The 19675-nt window shown below is 40.9% G+C and overlaps 1 protein-coding gene across 8 annotated transcripts in view; it reads left to right on the top strand.

The window, feature by feature from the left end:
* The window catches only part of LOC128630089 (NACHT, LRR and PYD domains-containing protein 12-like), a 98146-nt gene that overhangs the window by 68479 nt on the left and 9992 nt on the right, over positions 1 to 19675 (top strand). For 2 of the 8 annotated variants that reach the window (XM_053678638.1, XM_053678636.1), the window contains exons 1-6: positions 15578 to 15658; positions 15818 to 15939; positions 16398 to 16514; positions 16925 to 16979; positions 17214 to 17418; positions 17703 to 19467. The exons of 5 other annotated variants lie outside the window; for them this stretch is intronic. In XM_053678638.1, coding sequence (XP_053534613.1) covers positions 15887 to 15939; positions 16398 to 16514; positions 16925 to 16979; positions 17214 to 17418; positions 17703 to 19467 — 2195 coding nt within the window. In that variant the 5' untranslated portion in view covers positions 15578 to 15658; positions 15818 to 15886. Of the gene's footprint in view, positions 1 to 15577; positions 15659 to 15797; positions 15940 to 16397; positions 16515 to 16924; positions 16980 to 17213; positions 17419 to 17702; positions 19468 to 19675 lie in introns of those variants that run through there. One more of the 8 variants, XM_053678637.1, reaches the window with a different exon arrangement.

Raw genomic sequence — 19675 nt, 5'->3', positions numbered from 1 at the left:
TGATGTTTAAAACCATAAAAGCGATCTAGTCTTGCCAGGGAGAGTGTGTTGTCTATGGAGTGGGCCCACGTGTACTGCCTCTGGTTAATATTTAAATTTCTCCAAATATCAATCAGTTCGTGAGCCTCCATCATCTCCCACAGGCGCTTACGGGAGGCTACATGAGGTTCAGTGTGGTTCCTGTCCAAGTTATCTGTTGTGCAGTTAAAATCCCCACCCAGAATTAAAATATCGGCAGTGTTGCAGTCAGCAATGACATTGTCTAGTTTATCTAAGAAAACCATTCTCTCCACTGCACTGGTTCGAGCGTACACACAAATAAAAACAAAGCTCTCATTCTCATAGATAGCTCTTACTTTTAAAAGCCTCCCATTTAAAACCTCAACTACTGTATAAGAACTGGGAATAAAATTGCGAGCAAACAGTAGGGCAACCCCACCACTAACTGATGTATTGTGACTTAAAATTGCCAGCCCACCCCACTCCTTCATCCAGCTAGTAGCATTGTTAACATCACTATGTGTTTCTTGCAACATCGCTACATCGATACGCTTCTGCTTTAGTAACTCATATAGTTTTACACGTTTTTCATGTTCTCTTGCCCCGTTAACGTTTACACTTGCAATACGAATCCCAGTCATAAGAACAAGGTGTAGATAAAACAAGCAGATGATAAAACACATTTTAATATAAAACACACCAAACACTCTACTAGTCATCATCAGAAGTTTCTTTGCTGACTTTAGTAATTAATTTCTTCAGACGATTGATCTCAGTGTCAATAAAAGCTCCTTCTCTTCTAAAATGTTTGACATCATGGATAAACTGCTTCAGATCTGGGAAGTGCTCTTCTACTAAAACGTTCTTTTGCCATTTAGTATTCCGTAAGAACTCCTTAATGTTCTCAGCATGGTATACAACTTCTCGCTTTTCTTCCTGAGAGCCAAAGTTGAAAACAGAATCTGACATGTAATCATCGCTGTCTGTTTCTTTTTCGTCCATTTTAGTGTCTCTTTTGGCCTGTTTGCTCCCTTGTCCCTTACCTCGTTTCTGCCGCTTGTTCGGTACTTTAAACATGGGTTCGTCCTCCATCTCCACGTCTCCCCCATCCCCCGGCATAGAGAGAGACTGTCTGAGAGAGTGTGTCTGAGAGAGAGAGAGAGAGAGAGAGAGAGAGAGAATGAGAGAATGAGAGAGAATTGAATTTCAAAGGCCTTTTATTTACATGCTTTTAAAAGGTACATCAACCTATTTCGGTCCCTCAGAGTCATTGCAAATGACCCTAAAAGAAAAAAAGTAAAATAAATTTATATATATATATAATATAGATAGATAGATAGATAGATAGATAGATAGATAGATAGATAGATAGATAATTAAAATAATTCTCCTTCCAGTTGCCTTTAAAACCCACAGGGAGTAAAGAATATAAAAAAGCAAACAGTGCCAACAGTATGTACACAGTCTTCTAAAAGTTGATGAAATCTCACTTTTTCTTCTGCAACCACATATAATGCCCCTTCCAGACACCATATATTCTCAAATGATACAAGGTCTTTCATCTCTTGGTAAAACTTACAATCGATTAATATCCTAGATTTTAACAGAATCACAAAAACCAATAAAATGCTGTCCCCTGAATTTGACTCAATTTTGTTTCTCCTGCTGACATATATGGCCATCTTTGCCTACCCTATGATAAAATTTATCAGCTGACACTTAAACCTTTTTTTTTTTTTTTTAGAGTATTTAAAACCAAAAATAAAATTTTCGATTGTAAAACTCTCATAAAAATGGCCGAACAGTCTCTGTAAAACAGTAAAAAGAGGCTTCAATCTCACACAGTGCATAAACATGTGAAAAACAGATTCTCTCATGGCACAGAAAGGACATTCATAACTCACATCAGGGTTTAAAACACAGATAAAAGAATTAACAGCCACTGCACCGTGTAAAATCCTCCACTGTAAATCCCCACACCTTTTTGTTAATGGTGACTTGTACAAGGCTCTCCATTGTGGCTTTACATGTTCCTTTATTTGTAGAACTGAACGCCAAGGTGTGTCGACTCGTTTGTCCAGAAACTTTTTATTTAGAGATAGTACACACATTTTGTACAGTTCTTTCCCAGATGGTAACTTGGGACCCACAAAACTTAGTTTTTCAGATTTAAAAAAAAACACTTGAACACTCACGTACGTTTGCCGAGACACTAAAATCCGGAAAGGATCTTGGTCATTGGGATTACTTAACCTTCCGGAATATTCCTTCAGTATGTTCAGGACCTCTTCAGTCAACAGGGACCTCCATTCCACAAGGAACTGCGTGACTACACGGACTGACCTCATCTTTATGTGTCCAGCAACTGCCACCGCGTTCCCAAACTCCGGTCCTGCTAAAGTCAGTAGGTCTCCCAGAGTGACGACTCCAGCCCTGCGGAACCCCTCCGTAAGTGCAGGAAACGGCTTTCTTTGAAAAACATCTAAAATGGAACCATTTATGATTGGCTCCTGCAGCAGCCAGTAGAGAGAACTTGAGCATTGTACTCTCTGCACTGTTAAAAGTCCCCACAATTTAAAAAACATTACGGTAAAAAAACAGGAAGCTTCCTGATGTCCATCTTTTTCGGGTCCATCCAGAAAAGAGGTCTATGTAAATCCAGCCTTTGAAGTGTCCGTAAAATGGCACATGCTACAGCCTTCCAGTTTGCATTTACAGGTCCATGTAGCAGCCTTTGCACAAACTGTAACCGAAAGGCTGCAGTCCTGCTCTGCAGGTGCACCAGTCCATGTCCCCCTTCATCCTTGGGGAGAAACAGAACACTCTGTGGAACCCAGTCCCAGTGTAGATTGTCCCAAAAAAATTAACCAAAATTGACTGGATTTTAGATAAAATGTGTATTGGGGGATCGATGCACGCAAGCCTATGCCAGAGGAATGATGCTACTAGGTTGTTTATTATAAGCACGCGCCTCCTAAAGGAGACTTTTTTAACTAAAAAAATTCTACTTCTCCAAACGACCCTTTACTTTCTCAAAAGTCCCCTCGAAGTTTTTCCCCATAAACCCTTCGTCCCCTAAAAACACCCCCAAATACTTAAAACCATCTCTACACCATAATAAGCGGTCTGGGAGGCTTGGGACGCCACTTAACCATCTCCCGATTAAAAACGCCACGCTTTCCTCCCAGTTTACCTTGGCGGAAGAAACAATTCTAAAATCGTCAGTGATCTTCAACATCGTATCAACATCCCTCTGGCTGCTGTTGGCTCGAATTTAGCCTATTACCCAAAAACATTTAAAACTCAACTTAGAAGCCAATACTCACATCTACCTCTGAGCCCAGTTGGAGATAGAAAAAATACACCAGCCGTGAGTGAGAAGGAGCAAGGGTCCAGCTTTATTGTTCCATTCCACCACACGAGATCCACACCAATGAGAATTCTCAAAAGTGATCCTAATACCCTGAGCTTAAGCTCCAGTATTTATACTGTATTTACACACTAGATAACCCATAGGTTTCCAGAAAAGGCCTATTTCACTTACCCATAGAATTGAAACCAGGGGTTTTAATTTACACATAAAATCAGAACCCAGGCATTTCCAACAACCCAGGAAACAAAAACCCAGAGTTTCTAGTTACCTAGGTTGTCAAAAACCAGGATTCTCATTTACCTAGGGTGTCAAAAACCAGGACTCTCATTTACCTAGGTAGTCAGAAACCAGGATTCTCAATTCCCTAGGTAAAAAAAATGACGTAGACAAGACGACTAAACAACCGGGAGGGACCTTGGTCTTATCGTTATCTCGAGGGGGGGGGCAGTTTGACCCACCCTTATAACTAGTTCTCTTCATGGTTCTCTAAAAATTAAGGCTTTCCTTGCGAGACGAGAATCCTCACCATCTGAATCATGAGTAAGTTATATTTTTCCTGTATTTCTCGTTTATAATTTATTTTCATATTTGCACTATATTTCTTATTTTATATATATTTATACTACTTGAAAAGCGGTTTACTGTACTTCCAACTTCTTAATATCATTACAGTTCTACTGTCCTGCATATCCTACCATTCTGTTTTTTATAGAGTTTCTCTATTACTATAAGATATTATTAAAGTTATTCATGTGTGTGTATGAGAAAGAGAGTGTGTGTGTGTGTATGTTGTGTCTACTTGCCCGCCCTTGACTGTACGAGCGTGTGTGTGTGTGTGTGTGTTTTAGCACTCCTCAGCTCGTACACTTCTTTCGACTATTTCGACTAATAACCCATAAAGATCTTTAAAGTGTTTTACCAATTTATCCACCTCTGACTAAAACCGCTTCTGTATGTCTAGGTGCCGGTGCCCGTCGTCAGTCCCTTCTCTCTCCGTTACTGGACCTGGATCTGGATCTGGACCTCCCTTATGTTTATTTTATGACATTTTTTATCCACAACACTGCCAACAAGTATCGCCACATCATCTGCATATGCTGATAGTTTAAAAACACCCTCACACTTTGGAATTGTTATACCTTGCAGTTCTGTTCTCAGTTTTGCTAAAAGAGGTTCAATCGCAAGGGAATACAACATGCCTGATAGCGGGCATCCTTGTCTTATTCCCCTATGAACTTTGAAAGCAGCACACAAGTCACCATTAACCTTCAGTATGCTTTCACTGTCACGGTACAGAACTTTTATTTTATCGATAAAATACGAATTAAAACCAAAAGCAGTCAAAACGTTCCATAAGTAGGTATGCTCAACCCTGTCGAAAGCCTTTTCCTGGTCAATTAAAACCAAACCACATTCCAAATTAAAAATCCTTCTGACCTCTAAGACATCCCTAATGAACGAAATGTTATCGTGAATAAATCTACCCGGCACACAGTAGGTCTGGTCCGGATGGATCACCTCTTCCATGACTATACTAAGTCGGTTTGCCAATACCTTAGAGAGCAGTCGGTATTCCACACAGAGAACTGAAACAGGTCTCCATGATTTTATGTCGTGTAGATCTCCTTTCTTGGGCAACAGAGTCAAAACTGCTCTGCGACAACTGAGTGTCAGCCGCCCCATGACTAAACTCACCCAGTACCTCCAGTAGGTCTGCACCCATGTCAGGCCAAAAAGACTTATAAAAGTCAGCCGGTAGACCATCGATCCCTGGTGCCTTGCCACTCTCCATACCCTGGAGGGCTCGTAGCAGTTCCTCTAGGGTCAACGCCCCTCCGAGGTCTGCATGTGTTTCCTCTGACACCTGAGGGAGATCCTTCAAGAAGAAGTTATCATGGGCCTGCTCATCAGAGATTTCACACTTGTACAGTCCCTTGTAGAAACCGACTGCTCTCTTTCGAATTTCTCTATGGTCCACTAAAAGTGTCCCCTCATCAGAAAACAGGCCATGTATCATCTTATTCTGACCATTCTTTTTTCCAAATTAAAAAAGAATTTCGACGGTGCATCCATACACTCCACAGTCTGAAACTGTGACCTGACCAGAGCTCCTTGTGCGTTAACATCTAGCAATTTAGTCAATAAACTCTTTTTTATTCTTAAATTTTCTATGCATACCTGCCGTCCTGTGTTTTTCATTAACTCTTGAAGCGCCATTATTTCATCCTCCAAGGATTTCATGCGTAGAGTTGTGTCTCTCGTGACATTGGAGGTATACTTTGGCAAAATCCCACCACTGTTGAACATGGAATAAAATATGGGAAAATAAAATAGCTTCTCCCCGACTGGTAGATGTCTTATCACTTAAAACGGATAACCCTTTAAACTCCCTGGCCCAGTCAGGAGCATTACTGGTGTCTGTGTGGGTTTCCTGAGCAAAGATGACATCAATTTTCTTTTGCTTCACCGTTTCAAATAACAAAATTTTTTTATTTCTTTCCCTTGCTCCATTTAAATTCAACGAAGCGATTCGAAACTCACTCATAAATATGAGGAAAAATAATAAATTTACGTACATGATGTCTAGGATTGACTATCACTACCATTATTGTCCAACATTACATTCACTTTTGTAAGGATTTTCTTTAGACGGTATCCCTCCTGATACCGTCTAAAGAAAATGAAGTGTTCTAGTGAAACCCCCTTCTGCCATAAACCCACGTGTTTTTTTAATGAACTGTTCCACATCCGGAAAAACTCGTCTATCCTCACATTCCTAGCATGTTTAGTCTTTTTCAGAAAAGCCTTGATGTCGTCCACACTATATTCATGGCTCGAAAAGCCACTTAGATTTACACTACATGTAATACTGCAGTCAGAGGCTTCGCTCTCGCTCTCTACCTCCACAGAATTGAGCTCCTCTGCAACATCTTTCCTCTTAGCCTGTGCATGAGGATGGTTTCTCCGTCTCTTTCTCTGGGGCACCTTGAACACATTCTCTTCCGTATCCATGTGAGAGCTATCATCCCCAACTTCATCAACAAGGGACAGATCACACTATCTAGTGACACCGTACTGTCCTGTGTATCCTTATCACCTAAATCTGGCTCAGTCTCAGCCTTCTCTTCTTCACCTGGTTGAACACCGACACCCTGGTGAGAGGGGCCAGCTTCAGGTGTCTCCACCAGAGAAGGTGCTGCTGCTCCCTCTCCTGGTGTGTGGGCCCCATCCACCCCAACGCCCTCTACAGCAGTAACCTCGTTACCAGCGGCCGCGTTAGTATCATTACCATTTTCGGGATTCACACGTTTTTCCGGACAGGCCCTCACCAGATGACCAAATAAACCGCACCCACAACACTTCATTGTAGTAGTAGTAGCGTAAATAACATAATTAAAATCTTCCACCTTTACATTGAGTGTCAGATCCAGATCATTATTATCCTTCAGAACCATGTACACACACCGTCTGAAAGACACGATATGTTTTACACGAGGGGATTTACTTGTAGTCGCTATCTTCTTGATCTGGGAGACCAGTTTACCATAGCGGGATAGAGTTTGTGACAGAACCTCGTCCTTAATAAAAGGAGGAACATTCGACAGGATGACTTTTTTAGATGGGGCTGATAAAGGAAGCACTAAATGGAACACATCATCAATCACAACTCCACTGTCCACCATTTCGTTTGCTAACTCCACCGTTTTCAGAAACAGCTCGACGGCACTATTCATACGGGCCGCAGACAGAATGTTGTCGTATCCTACACTCTCCCCCACGGCCAGACTAACCTCCTCAACGCTGGCGGTAGTGGCTACTTTAATAGCATGCCGCCGCGTGAGGGAATCATACTTCCCCGTACCTGAGGCAGCCATGCTCCCAACCACGGAAACAGCCGCCCAGGCCAGTGGGAAAAATCACACACAAATACACACACACACACACACACACACACACACACAACAAACAAGAGTAAATTAAGACTCCCTCAGAAACCAAAGACCTAAAGGAAATCGTATTTCTTAAAAAATAATAGATAGAAAAATGAACAAGCCAACTTGGAGTAGCGGCCTCGGCCCCGCTCCGCCCACTCACTCACTACCGCTCCCACTCCGCCCACTCACTCATTCCATGTGCACACGAGAGAGAGAGAGAGAGAGAGAGAGAGAGAGAGAGAGAGACAGAGGGAACGAGAGAGTGAGAGAGAGAGAGAGAGAGAGAGAGAGAGAGAGAGACAGGGAGAAAGAATTGAATTTCAAAGGCCTTTTATTTACAAGCTTTTAAAAGCTACATTGACCTATTTCGGTCCCTCAGAGTCATTGCAGATGACCTTAAAAGAAAAAAAAGTAAAATAAGTTTATATACATATAAATATATATATATAAAAAGATAAATAAATAGATAATTAAAATACTTCTCCTTCCAGTTGCCTTCAAAACCCCCAAAGGAGTGAAGAATATAAAATAAGCAACCAAGTATCAACCAGTATGTATACAGTCTTCTAAAAGTTGATGAAATCTCACTTTTTCTTCTAAAACCACACATAATGCCCCTTCCAGACACCAGATATTTTCAAATGCTACAAGGTCTTTCATCTCTTGGTGAAACTTAAAATCGATTAGTATCCTAGATTTTAAGAGAATCGCAAAAACCACTAAAACGCTGTCCCCCTATCATCTTATTTTGACCATTCTTTTTTTCCAAATTAAAAAAGAATTTTGACGGTGCATCCATACACTCTACAGTCTGAAATCGCGACCTGACCAGAGCTCCTTGTGCGGTAACGTCTAGCAATTTGGTCAATAAATTCTTCTTTGTCCTTAAATTTTCTATGCATACCTGCCGTCCTGTGTTTTTCATTGGCTCCATTAGCGCCATTATTTCATCTTCCAAGGATTTCATACGTAGAGTTGTGTCTCTCGTGACACTGGAGGTATACTGTTGACACAGCTGTTTAATTTGCGTTTTGGCAAAATCCCACCACTGTTGCACCGATTTAAAAGAATGCTTTGTTATTCTAAAATCACTCCAAAAATACTTAAACACATCCTTAAAATGACCGTCTTGCAATAAACTGGTGTTAAAATGCCAATACGCACTCTTATGCTTGAGTTTACTTAAATACACAGTAGACAGAACCATACAATGGTCCGTAAATCCTACCGGTATAATTGCACAACTTCTAAAAGCACTTAACTGGTGTTTAAAAACATAAAATTTATCCAATCTGGCTATAGAGAGCATATTATTATAGGAGTTCACCCAGGTATATTGTTTCTGCATGTGGTGGAAATTTCTCCAAATGTCCACAAGGTCACAGGAATTCATTAATTCGACTAGCCTTCTACGTGATGGCATATGGGGCTCTACATGATTCCTGTCCATATCCAGCTCTGTACAGTTAAAATCCCCCCATAGAATTAAAAATCATCAGAGTCACAATTCTTCAGGACATTATCTAGGTTTCGTAAAAATACCATTCTGTCAATGGCCGTGGTCGGGGCATAAACACAATCAAAAACAACCCACCTATTCTCTTATTGAGCTCTAACCTTTAACATTCGACCCTATATGATTTCATCAACTTGATAAGAACAGGGGATAAAATTATTGGAAAATAAAATAGCTACTCCCCCACTGGTAGATGTCTTATGACTTAAAACGGATAACCCTTTAAACTCCCTGGCCCAGTCTGCAGCATTATTAGCGTCTGTGTGGGTTTCCTGAGCAAAGATTACGTCAATTTTCTTTTGCTTCACCGTTTCAAACAACAAAAATCTTTTATTTCTTTCCCTTGCTCCATTTAAATTCAACGAAGCAACTCGGAACTCACTCATAAAAATGATGAAAACTAATAGATTTACATACATGATGTCTAGGATTGACTATCACTATCATTATTGTCCAGCATAACATTGACTTTTGTAAGGATTTTTTTTAGACGGTATCCCTCCTAGCATCATGCTAGCATATTTTAGCATTATGCTAGCATGTTTTTGCACATTTTAGCATTATGCTAGCATGTTTTAGCATCATGCTAGCATGTTTTAGCATCATGTTAGCATGTTTTTGCACATTTTAGCGTCATGCTAGCATGTTTTAGCATGTTTTAGCATCATGCTAGCATGTTTTAGCATAATGTTAGCATGTTTTCACATCATGCTAGCATGTTTTTGCACGTTTTAGCATCATGCTAGCATGTTTTAGCATCATACTAGCATGTTTTACCATCATGCTAGCATGTTTTCGCATCATGCTAGCATGTTTTACCATCATGCTAGCATGTTTTAGCATGTTTTAGCATCATACTAGCATGTTTTACCATCATGCTAGCATGTTTTAGCACCATGTTAGCATGTTTTCGCATCATGCTAGCATGTTTTAGCATCATGCTAGCATGTTTTAGCATCATGCTAGCATGTTTTATCATCGTGCTAGCATGTTTTAGCATCATGCTAACATGTTTTAGCATCATCCCAGCATGTTTTAGCATCATGCTAGCATGTTTAGCACGTTTTAGCATCGTGCTAGCATGTTTTAGCATCATGCTAGCATATTTTAGCATGTTTTAGCACTATTCTGGCCATGTAGGGTCTCAATACTTTTGAATGCCGGACTCTAGGGCACCAATATATTCGAGAGGTGAAAGCGTAGGGTGCCAACAATTTCGAGTGCCGGACGCTAAGGGCAGAAATACTTTTGAGAGCCAACAGCGTAGGGCGCCAATACTTTCGAGAGCCGACAGCATAGGGTGCCAATACTTTTGCGAGCCAGACAGATGGGGTGCCAGCATTGTTAGAGCCGACCGTGTAGTGCGCCAATACTTTTTAGAGCCAGCCGTCAAGGGCGCCAGTACTTTTGAGAGCTGGCCGTGCGGGGTGCCAATACTTCTGAGAGCGGAACAGATCGTGTGCCAATATATTCGTGTGCCGAACGTGTGCCGAACGTGTACGGAGGCAAAACTTTTAGAGCTTTCTCCTTAGAGGGCCAATACTTTCGAAACTCAGTTCAAGTCTATGGGAAATTTTCCAGCTTTGAGCTTCTGTAGCGGGAATTCCGGCATTCCGATCGCTTATAAAAGTCATAGCACACCTCTGCTCAATAAGCCGATCAATTCGACACCTCAACCGCCGATCTCTGACAAACGGTGCGGGACTAGTTAAAAAAAAGTGGAATAATAATAATAATAATAATAATAATAATAATAATAACTAGAACAGTACATTTCCTGAAGAAAATGTGAGTGGTGCTTGCGTTGGCGAAACAGGGACGGGTGCCAATACTTTCGAGAGCCGACAGCGTAGGGCGCCAATACTTTCGAGAGCCGGACAGATATTCAATTCAATTCAATTCAATTTTATTTGTATAGCGCTTTTTACAATAGACATTGTCTCAAGCAGCTTTACAGAAATATCAACATGGTATACAGATATTAAAGGTGCGAATTTATCCCAACTGAGCAAGCCACTGAGTGGCGACGGTGGCAAGGAAAAACTCCCTAAGATGTTTTAAGAGGAAGAAACCTTGAGAGGAACCCGACTCAGAAGGGAACCCATCCTCATCTGGGTAACAACAGATAGTGTGAAAAAGTTCATTATGGATTCTTATGAAGTCTGTATGGCGTTAGGAGCAGCCGTAGTCCCAGCAGTCTGGAATTAAAGAAGATTTGAGCTCCATCCAGAGGCAGAAAGGATCTGGATCTCTAGTATCTCCATAAATTCGTGTGGGGCTGGGCGAAAGGAGAGAGGGAGAAAAAAGATAATTATGACTGCGAAGTAGTAGAACAGAATCTAGTCAGGGTAGGCTTGAGTAAACAAATATGTTTTAAGCTTAGACTTAAACACTGAGACTGTGTCTGAGTCCCGAACACTAATAGGAAGACTGTTCCATAACTGTGGCGCTCTATAAGAGAAAGCTCTTCCCCCTGCTGTAGCCTTCACTATTCGAGGTACCGTCAAATAGCCTGCATCTTTTGACCTAAGTAGGCGTGGCGGATCATATAAAACCAAAAGGTCGCTTAGATATTGTGGCGCGAGACCATTTAGTGCTTTATAGGTTAATAAAAGTATTTTATAATTAATGCGAGATTTTACTGGGAGCCAATGCAGTATTGATAATATCGGTGTGATATGGTTGTATCTTCTAGTTCTAGTTAGGACTCTAGCAGCTGCATTCTGGACTAACTGGAGCTTATTTATATTCCTACTGGAACATCCAGACAGTAAGGCATTACAGTAATCTAATCTAGAGGTGACGAATGCATGAACTAGTATTTCCGCATCATGTAGTGACAATATGTTTCTTATTTTAAAAATATTTCTGAGATGAAAGAAGGCTATCCTTGTAATATTATCTACATGAGCATCAAATGATAGGCTGGAGTCAATAATCACTCCAAGGTCTTTAACTGCTGCACATGATGAAACAGAAAGACCATCCAGAGTAGCCATGTGATCAGAAAGAATACTTCTAGCTACACGTGGGCCTAATAAAAGTATGTCTGTTTTATCAGAATTAAGTAGAAGGAAGTTAGTTAACATCCAACGTCTAATGTCCTTTACACAATCCTCAACTTTACTAAGCTTCTGTCTGTCCTCTGGCTTCGCTGAAACATACAGCTGTGTATCATCAGCATAACAGTGGAAGCTAATTCCATGTTTACGAATAATTTGACCTAGGGGTAGCATATATAAAGTAAAGAGCAGTGGGCCTAAAACAGAACCCTGTGGAACTCCAAAAGTAACCTCAGTACGCATGGAGAAATCACCATTTACATCTACGAACTGATAACGATCGGTCAGATAAGACCTGAGCCAGGAGAGGACTGTTCCCTTAATACCAACAACATTTTCTAATCTATCAAGGAGAATAGTGTGATCTATAGTACCAAAACCTGTACTAAGGTCGAGTAACACAAGCAGTGAGACACAACCCTGATCAGAGGTCAGTAGAAGGTCATTTGCTACTTTAACTAACGCTGTCTCTGTGCAATGATGAGGTCTAAATCCTGACTGATACATTTCATGAATGTTATTCCTATCTAAGTATGAGCATAACTGCTTTGCTACAACCTTTTCTAAAATCTTAGAGATGAAGAGGAGATTTGATATTGGTCTATAGCTGGACAGTTGAGACGGGTCAAGGTCAGGTTTTTTAATCAAGGGTTTAATAACTGCTAGAAGTGGTTCAGAAGTGGTTTTATGCCTCACCCTTTACGCACCGAGATTTGACCGGATTCCTTGAATCTTTTAATTATATTGTGCACTGTAGAAGGTGAAATGACCAAAATCCTACCGATTTGTCTTTTGGGAATGTTCTTCTCAAAGTGTTGGATTATTTGCTGACATATCTGTTGGCAGATTGGCGAGCCTCGACCCATCCTTACTGTTGAAGGACTAGGCCTTTTTTGAAGGCTCCTTATATATATGATTAGACGATAATTAGACCTCACCTGTTTCACATCGCCGCCTTCTTTCAACTCGTCACATCGCTATTAATCCTAAATGACCCCTGTCCCAACTTTTTTGGAACGTGTTGCAGCATCAATTTCAAAATGAATGTTCATCTTCCAGAAACGTTGCAGTTGATTAGGTAAAACATCAAATACCTCGTCTTTATGTTTTTTGTTTAAATACAAGTCAATGTACATTTACAAATGACTCCTCATTGTTATATTAGCATTTTCCATACTGTCCCAACTTTTTCGGTATTGGGTTTGTCTAATGTCACTACATGATGCAGAAATACTAGTTCATGCATTCGTCACCTCTAGATTAGATTACTGTAATGCCTTACTGTCTGGATGTTCCAGTAGGAATATAAACAAACTCCAGTTAGTCCAGAATGCAGCTGCTAGAGTCCTAACTAGAACCAGAAGATACGACCATATCACATCGATATTATCAATACTGCATTGGCTCCCAGTGAAATCTCACACTGATTATAAAATACTGTTATTAACCTATAAAGCACTGAACGGTCTCGCGCCATGCAACTTTGATCAAAAGATGCAGACTCTCTGATGAAACATTGAATAGTGTTTTTGTAAAATGATGTTGAAACAGACACACACACACACACACACACACACACACACACACACACACACACACACACAGATATTTAAAATAACAGAGAATGCAACACAAGTTATTATAATTTATGAATGTACAGTCAAAGATTGAACATTTACATTTAGACAGCTTTACCATAAAATGGCAGTTGATTTGTGTAAGTGTGTGAGGAATAGTCTGTAATATATCAGACAGACGTGTGTGTGTGTGTGTGTGTGTGTGTGTGTGTGTGTGTGTGTGTGTGTGTGTGTATAAAGGCATTAAATAAATGTTATGGGTTTTTTTTTTATTACACCATACCATGTACATCAATGTGTATATATAAACTACATGTGTGTTGGGGGGGGGGGGGGGGTGTAGTATGGGATGTAGGTGGGGGGGTGTAGTATGGGGTGTACGTGGGGGGGGTGTAGTATGGGGTGTAGGTGGGGGGGGGGGGGTGTAGTATGCTAGAGTACGAGGCGTATGAGCTGTGAAATCCACCTTCATCTTCTGTTTCTCCATCACTGCCTCCAGCTCTGTTGCCTTTCTGACATCCTGAGAAAAAAAACACTCATCATTTATACACATCATTAGCGTGTGTGTGTGTGTGTGTGTGTGTGTGTGTGTGTGTGTGAGTGTGTGTGTGTGTGCGTATGTGTGTGTTTACCTCCAGCAGTGCCTTCTGTACGGCAACTTGGCTGTACACCCTCGCTCCTTCTTCAGGAATGACAGCGCAAAGTTCCTCTTTATTCAGAGAGAATAGCTGAGCTCCTGTTAACACACAAAGACACTGTGTAGTCCTACACACACACACACACACACACACACACACACACACACACACACACACACACACACAGATATTAATAAATTAATAGATAATAATATTTTATACAAATTTGACAAGAGGCAGTGATTCACACAGGCCACTATAGGGAGCCGGAGCACAGACTGCCCTTTTACTAGACCATTAAAAATAAAGAGAATTAGAGTCACACCAGTAACTTTGTTCCAACGAAAGTAACACACACTTTCTGTCAAACTGTCAATCAAAGTAGTGTGTGCTGATTTATAGCCCTTTGTGCTTCTCAGGCCGACATTTCTGTAAGTGGCCTAATTTATGACCGGGGTGGGGGTCGATTGTATCAGTGGGTCAGTCTAGCTCTTGTGTGTCTGGGCAGTGGTGGAGAGGGGTGTGTGGGGGAGTGGCCCCCCAACAAAGGTGTTTATGTTAATGAGTCTGTTTGTTTTTTGTTTTTTTTGTTTTGTTTTTTTTTTTTTTTGGGGGGGGGGGTGAAATACGTCTGAAAAGCGTATCAATGGTTAATATTGGGCATGTGTTTGTGTTACTGTGTGGCGTTATTTCGTTTGTGTAAACACACTGTTGGAAAAGCATGATGTTTGAATGTGTACATATATGAGTATAATATTTGTTTGTGAAATAAATGAAAACAAATGTAAATGTACTGGTCTAGTTTATTATTATTGTTGTGTGTGTGTGTGTGTGTGTGTGTGTCTGTCTTATTATTTCTGTGTCTGTGTTATTATTTCAGACATCAGATATTTCTCATCTATATTAAATGTTTTCTACACATTTGATCATTTTAGAAAATGTTTGAAGGATTTTTACACGCACCCCTGACCAATGTGTTTAACTTACTCTCCATCATCGCTTTTATTCTGAGTAACATTCATTATTCACACAGAAACTACTTACACACCAATCCTCACTAATATCAGGATACTCGCTCTCATTAAGGGAAAACCAGAAAAAATACATTTCTGCAGATATTTAAGTAAACTTACTCAGCGTATGAGTTCTGCTTCTTTATCTAATGATCTGCTGAGTGTTTCTAGCTCCTGTTATTTTATTTTAGTTTATATATTTGTATAGAGCTCTGACAGTTGTTCGTGCACAGCTGAATGAAGTCACGAGATAATAAATGTAGGTAATGAAATGATAATGTGTGTGGTGTAGATTTTACCAGACTTTTAATTCTGTTCTCTGTATTTGCAGCGTTTTCAGGCTTATACTTTCAGTATTTACAGGCCTGTGCTCGATGGATCAGAAAGCTGTATGATAACAAACCATATCTCTGTGTGTGTGTGTTTATTACCCTACCTCACTGCCCCTCCCCCTCTGCAGAATAAAAGGTTAGGAAGTGAAAGTGAAAGTCAGTCTCCATTTTGTGTGGAGGGGAAAATACAGCATTTCAGGAGTAAAAACACAGTGAGTGTCTACATCTAAAGCTATAATATATAAACACACTGAATGTACACTAGATGCAGAAGAGTTTTGTGGGTTTGTACTGAAGTTTGAATGTACTCAGGCTGTTTTATGACTTGATACCGTGACTATTTCCTGTAAGTGAACTCTGTGCTGATACAGGGTTTGATTTAACACACCGATGTTGGAGTGAAGTAAACGTGTGTCCTGCTGTAATCTGGAGAAGGAGACATGACCTCCAACATGAGTGTGTCTGGAGAACAGGACTTAAAGAAAGACGAGAGGTGAGTTACTTTTCCATTCACCAGCAATAAACACACACCGTCTCATGGAACAGATCTGTATCTCTAAGCACTCACTAGTTAACAGAGGAACTAAACTTTGGTTTAAGGTGTTTAATAGCAGTGAATATATCACTGATCTGATCTAAGAACAGTTTAGAGAAATCATTCACTGAGAGAAGAGTAAAAAGGACTGTGTAATGTGGAGGGGAAGAGCAGTGTAGCTTTGAGTCAGTGAACTCTACCAGCTTTAAGACCCAGCTGAGTCAGTTGTCTGTGATTGGGACTCCTGACATCAGTGTAATTCCTGAGGTATGGGGCGTGTCTCCTGTTTGAATAAGTGTGCAGACTGGAGCTGAATTAAAAAGATGGAATTATTGGTGTTTAATGATGAACACATTGTGTAACAGTGCTGAGACAGCAGAGTATTAATTATTGCTGATATTTCTGTTTAATTCTAGAATGATGGAGGGAAAGAGATCAGAGTCACCAGAACCCAGCTGTGTGTCCATGAAGAGTGACTGGTCAATGGAGCATCCGCTTAACTTCAGAGACGGAGCCAGTTCTCCTGATGTGAGGTCAGTACAGTGAGGTGTTTTACAGCAGTGTTCCACCTGATCAAACTCACTGGTCTCATTCTGAAGCCCTTCATGATCTTCATGAGGTGTTGAAGCAGTAAAACACTAAACTGTGCAGTGCTGCAGCTCTCGGACTGGCAGTGAGGAAAACTGCTTTAAGAGTTCAGTTCAGCCTGCAGTCCCTGAGCTGGAGGGTCTGTGGTGCTACACAACAACATTTACACCTGGGACATTAATGACTAGATCACTATTTTATTCATAAACATGTTAGTGTCAGTGAGAAATCCTGAAATCAGTGTATTGTGTTAAGAGGATAGTGTTAAATATCTGTCTCTGTATTTATTAGTGTGTGTTGTGCAGCTATGAATACATACAGTTTATATTACATCATGTGTTTTATTTCTTCACAGACCACAACAGAAGAAATCAAACCTCAGCAGAAATCAGCTGGACTCCATATTCAAGGTTTGTGTCTTTTTAATGTGTGTAGCTTGTGTGTGAGTAGGTTGCAGGTTTTTTATTTAAGATCATGACAATTTACAGATTTATTGATGTGCAGCAGCATTATGGGTAATCAGGCAGAATTTCATCTGTAACTGTGGGAATAGAAAGAGACTTTTATTCTTTTTATAAAATAAAAGCATCTCTCAGTGTGTAACATTATAATATTTAGATGTGTTCCTGTGTGTTTCTAACCAGGAGCTGGAACACAAAGTCATCACTCTGATAAAGAATGAGCTGAAGAGGTTTAGGAAGCTCCTGAGTCCAGATTACCCAGCATGCACTGAGAGGGAGGTGGAGGATGAGGAGGATCTGCACAGTGTCAGAGACGGAGCGCTGAAGATCACACTGCACGTCCTGAAGAACATGAACCACACAGATCTCGCTAACACACTGCACAACAGTAAGAGCTCTGAGTAATGGCTTTATTCCATCAAGTTCACTTCAGAGAGAGGAAATAGTTTTAGATAGGAACACTTTTAGTTTTAAGTTTGAGTTTAGTATCATGTACATCTGCTGCTTTTCTGTTCTGTTCGTGGTCCAGCTTGTGGTGACTCTGTACAATGGTCCTGTTCCTTCAGGAGTATTTACTACATGAATCAGGAATGAACAGCAGCATTTGAATTTTACATTTAATCCTGTGTTCAGTGATTTTACATTAAAACATCTTATTACTTTGTTTATCAGAACTCGCCTCTGTGTATCAGACAAAGCTGAAATCCAGCCTGAGAGAGAAGTTTAAAAGAATTAATGAAGGAATCTCACAGCATGGAAGCTCAGCACTTCTGAATGAGATCTACACAGATCTCTACATCACAGAGGGTTGGAGTGGAGATGTCAATAATGAACATGAGGTGAGACAGATTGAGACAGCGTCCAGGAGACCAGCAACACAGGAGACACCCATCAAATGTAATGATCTCTTTAAAGACGAGTTCATCAGAAGAGTGCTGACTAAAGGAGTTGCTGGAATTGGAAAAACAGTCTCTGTGCAGAAGTTCATTCTGGACTGGACTGAAGGAAAAGCAAATCAGGACGTCACCTTCATGTTTCCATTTCCCTTTAGAGAGCTGAATCTGATGAAACAAAAACATCTCAGTCTGATGGATCTTCTTCATCACTTTTTCCCAGACATGAGAAAACTAGAATTAATAGACTCCTACAAAGTGGTGTTGATCTTTGATGGTCTGGATGAGTGTCGACTTCCTCTAAATTTCCAGAAGAATGAGAGATTGTGTGATGTGACAGAGTCAGCCTCAGTGGATGTGCTGCTGACGAACCTCATCAAGGGGAATCTGCTTCCCTCTGCTCTCCTCTGGATCACCTCTCGACCAGGAGCAGCCAATCAGATCCCTCCTGAGTGTGTAGACCAGGTAACAGAGGTACGAGGGTTCAGTGATCCTCAGAAAGAGGAGTACTTCAGGAAGAGGATCAGTGATCAGAGCCTGGCCAATAAAATCATCTCACACATGAAGTCTTCAAGAAGCCTCTACATCATGTGCCACATCCCAGTCTTCTGCTGGATCTCAGCCACTGTTCTAGAGAGAATGTTGGGTGAAGCAGAGTGTGGAGAGATCCCCAAGACTCTGACTCAAATGTTCACACACTTCCTGATGTTTCAGATCAAACACAAGGACCAAAAGTACCATCAGAAATGTGACCCTGATCCTCAGCAGACCAGAGAGAGTATCCTGGCACTGGGAAAACTGGCTTTCCAACAGCTGGAGAAAGGAAACCTGATCTTCTATGAGGAAGACCTGAGAGAGTGTGGCATTGATGTGAGAGAAGTGTCAGTGTACTCAGGAGTGTGTACCCAAATCTTCAGAGAGGAGTTTGGGCTTCACCTGGGGAAGGTGTTCAGCTTTGTACATCTGAGTGTTCAGGAGTTTCTGGCTGCTTTATACACATTTCTCTCCTTCATCAGCAGAAATTTAACAGAACAACAAACCACTGATCTGTCTGATCTTCTCACCAAGTCAGACATGTCTGATCTCCTCAGGACTGCAGTGGACAAGGCCTTACAGAGTGAGAACGGACACCTGGACCTCTTCCTCCGCTTCCTTCTGGGTCTCTCACTGGAGTCCAGTCAGACTCTCTTACGAGTCTTAATGCCCCAGACAGGAAGCAGCTCTCACAGCAAACAGGAAACAGTCGAGTACATCAAGGAGAAGATCAGGGAGAATCCATCTCCAGAGAAATCCATCAATCTGTTCCACTGTCTGAATGAACTGAATGATCATTCTCTAGAGCAGGAAGTACAGACTTACCTGAACAGAAGAAATTACTGGTGTCTCGGTGGAACCAGTCTCTCTCCTGCTCAGTGGTCAGCTCTGGTGTTTGTGTTACTGACCTCAGATCAGGAGCTGGATGAGTTTGATTTGAGGAAATATGACCCATCAGATGAATGTCTTCTGAAGCTGCTGCCAGTGGTCAAAGCCTCCAGAAGAGCTGAGTGAGTATTTTTATTTATAAATGTATCACTGCATGGTTTATTATTTTAATGTAACACTGAACTGCACTGTTTGGATTAATGCTGGTTAATAATTACTCTAATCATCTTTAAACAAACCTCTGGTACTGTTACAGAAGAGTTTCACTTTTTACACCAACACGTTACGTCTGCACTGAGGGCGGGGCCATGTGGACAAAACCTTCCATCA

This window comes from Ictalurus punctatus, unplaced genomic scaffold (genome assembly GCF_001660625.3).
Source record: "Ictalurus punctatus breed USDA103 unplaced genomic scaffold, Coco_2.0 Super-Scaffold_100046, whole genome shotgun sequence".
Classification (NCBI taxonomy): Eukaryota; Metazoa; Chordata; class Actinopteri; order Siluriformes; family Ictaluridae; genus Ictalurus; species Ictalurus punctatus.
The sequence above is the reverse complement of the archived record's forward strand: the minus strand, read 5'-3'. Positions and strand labels throughout refer to the sequence as shown.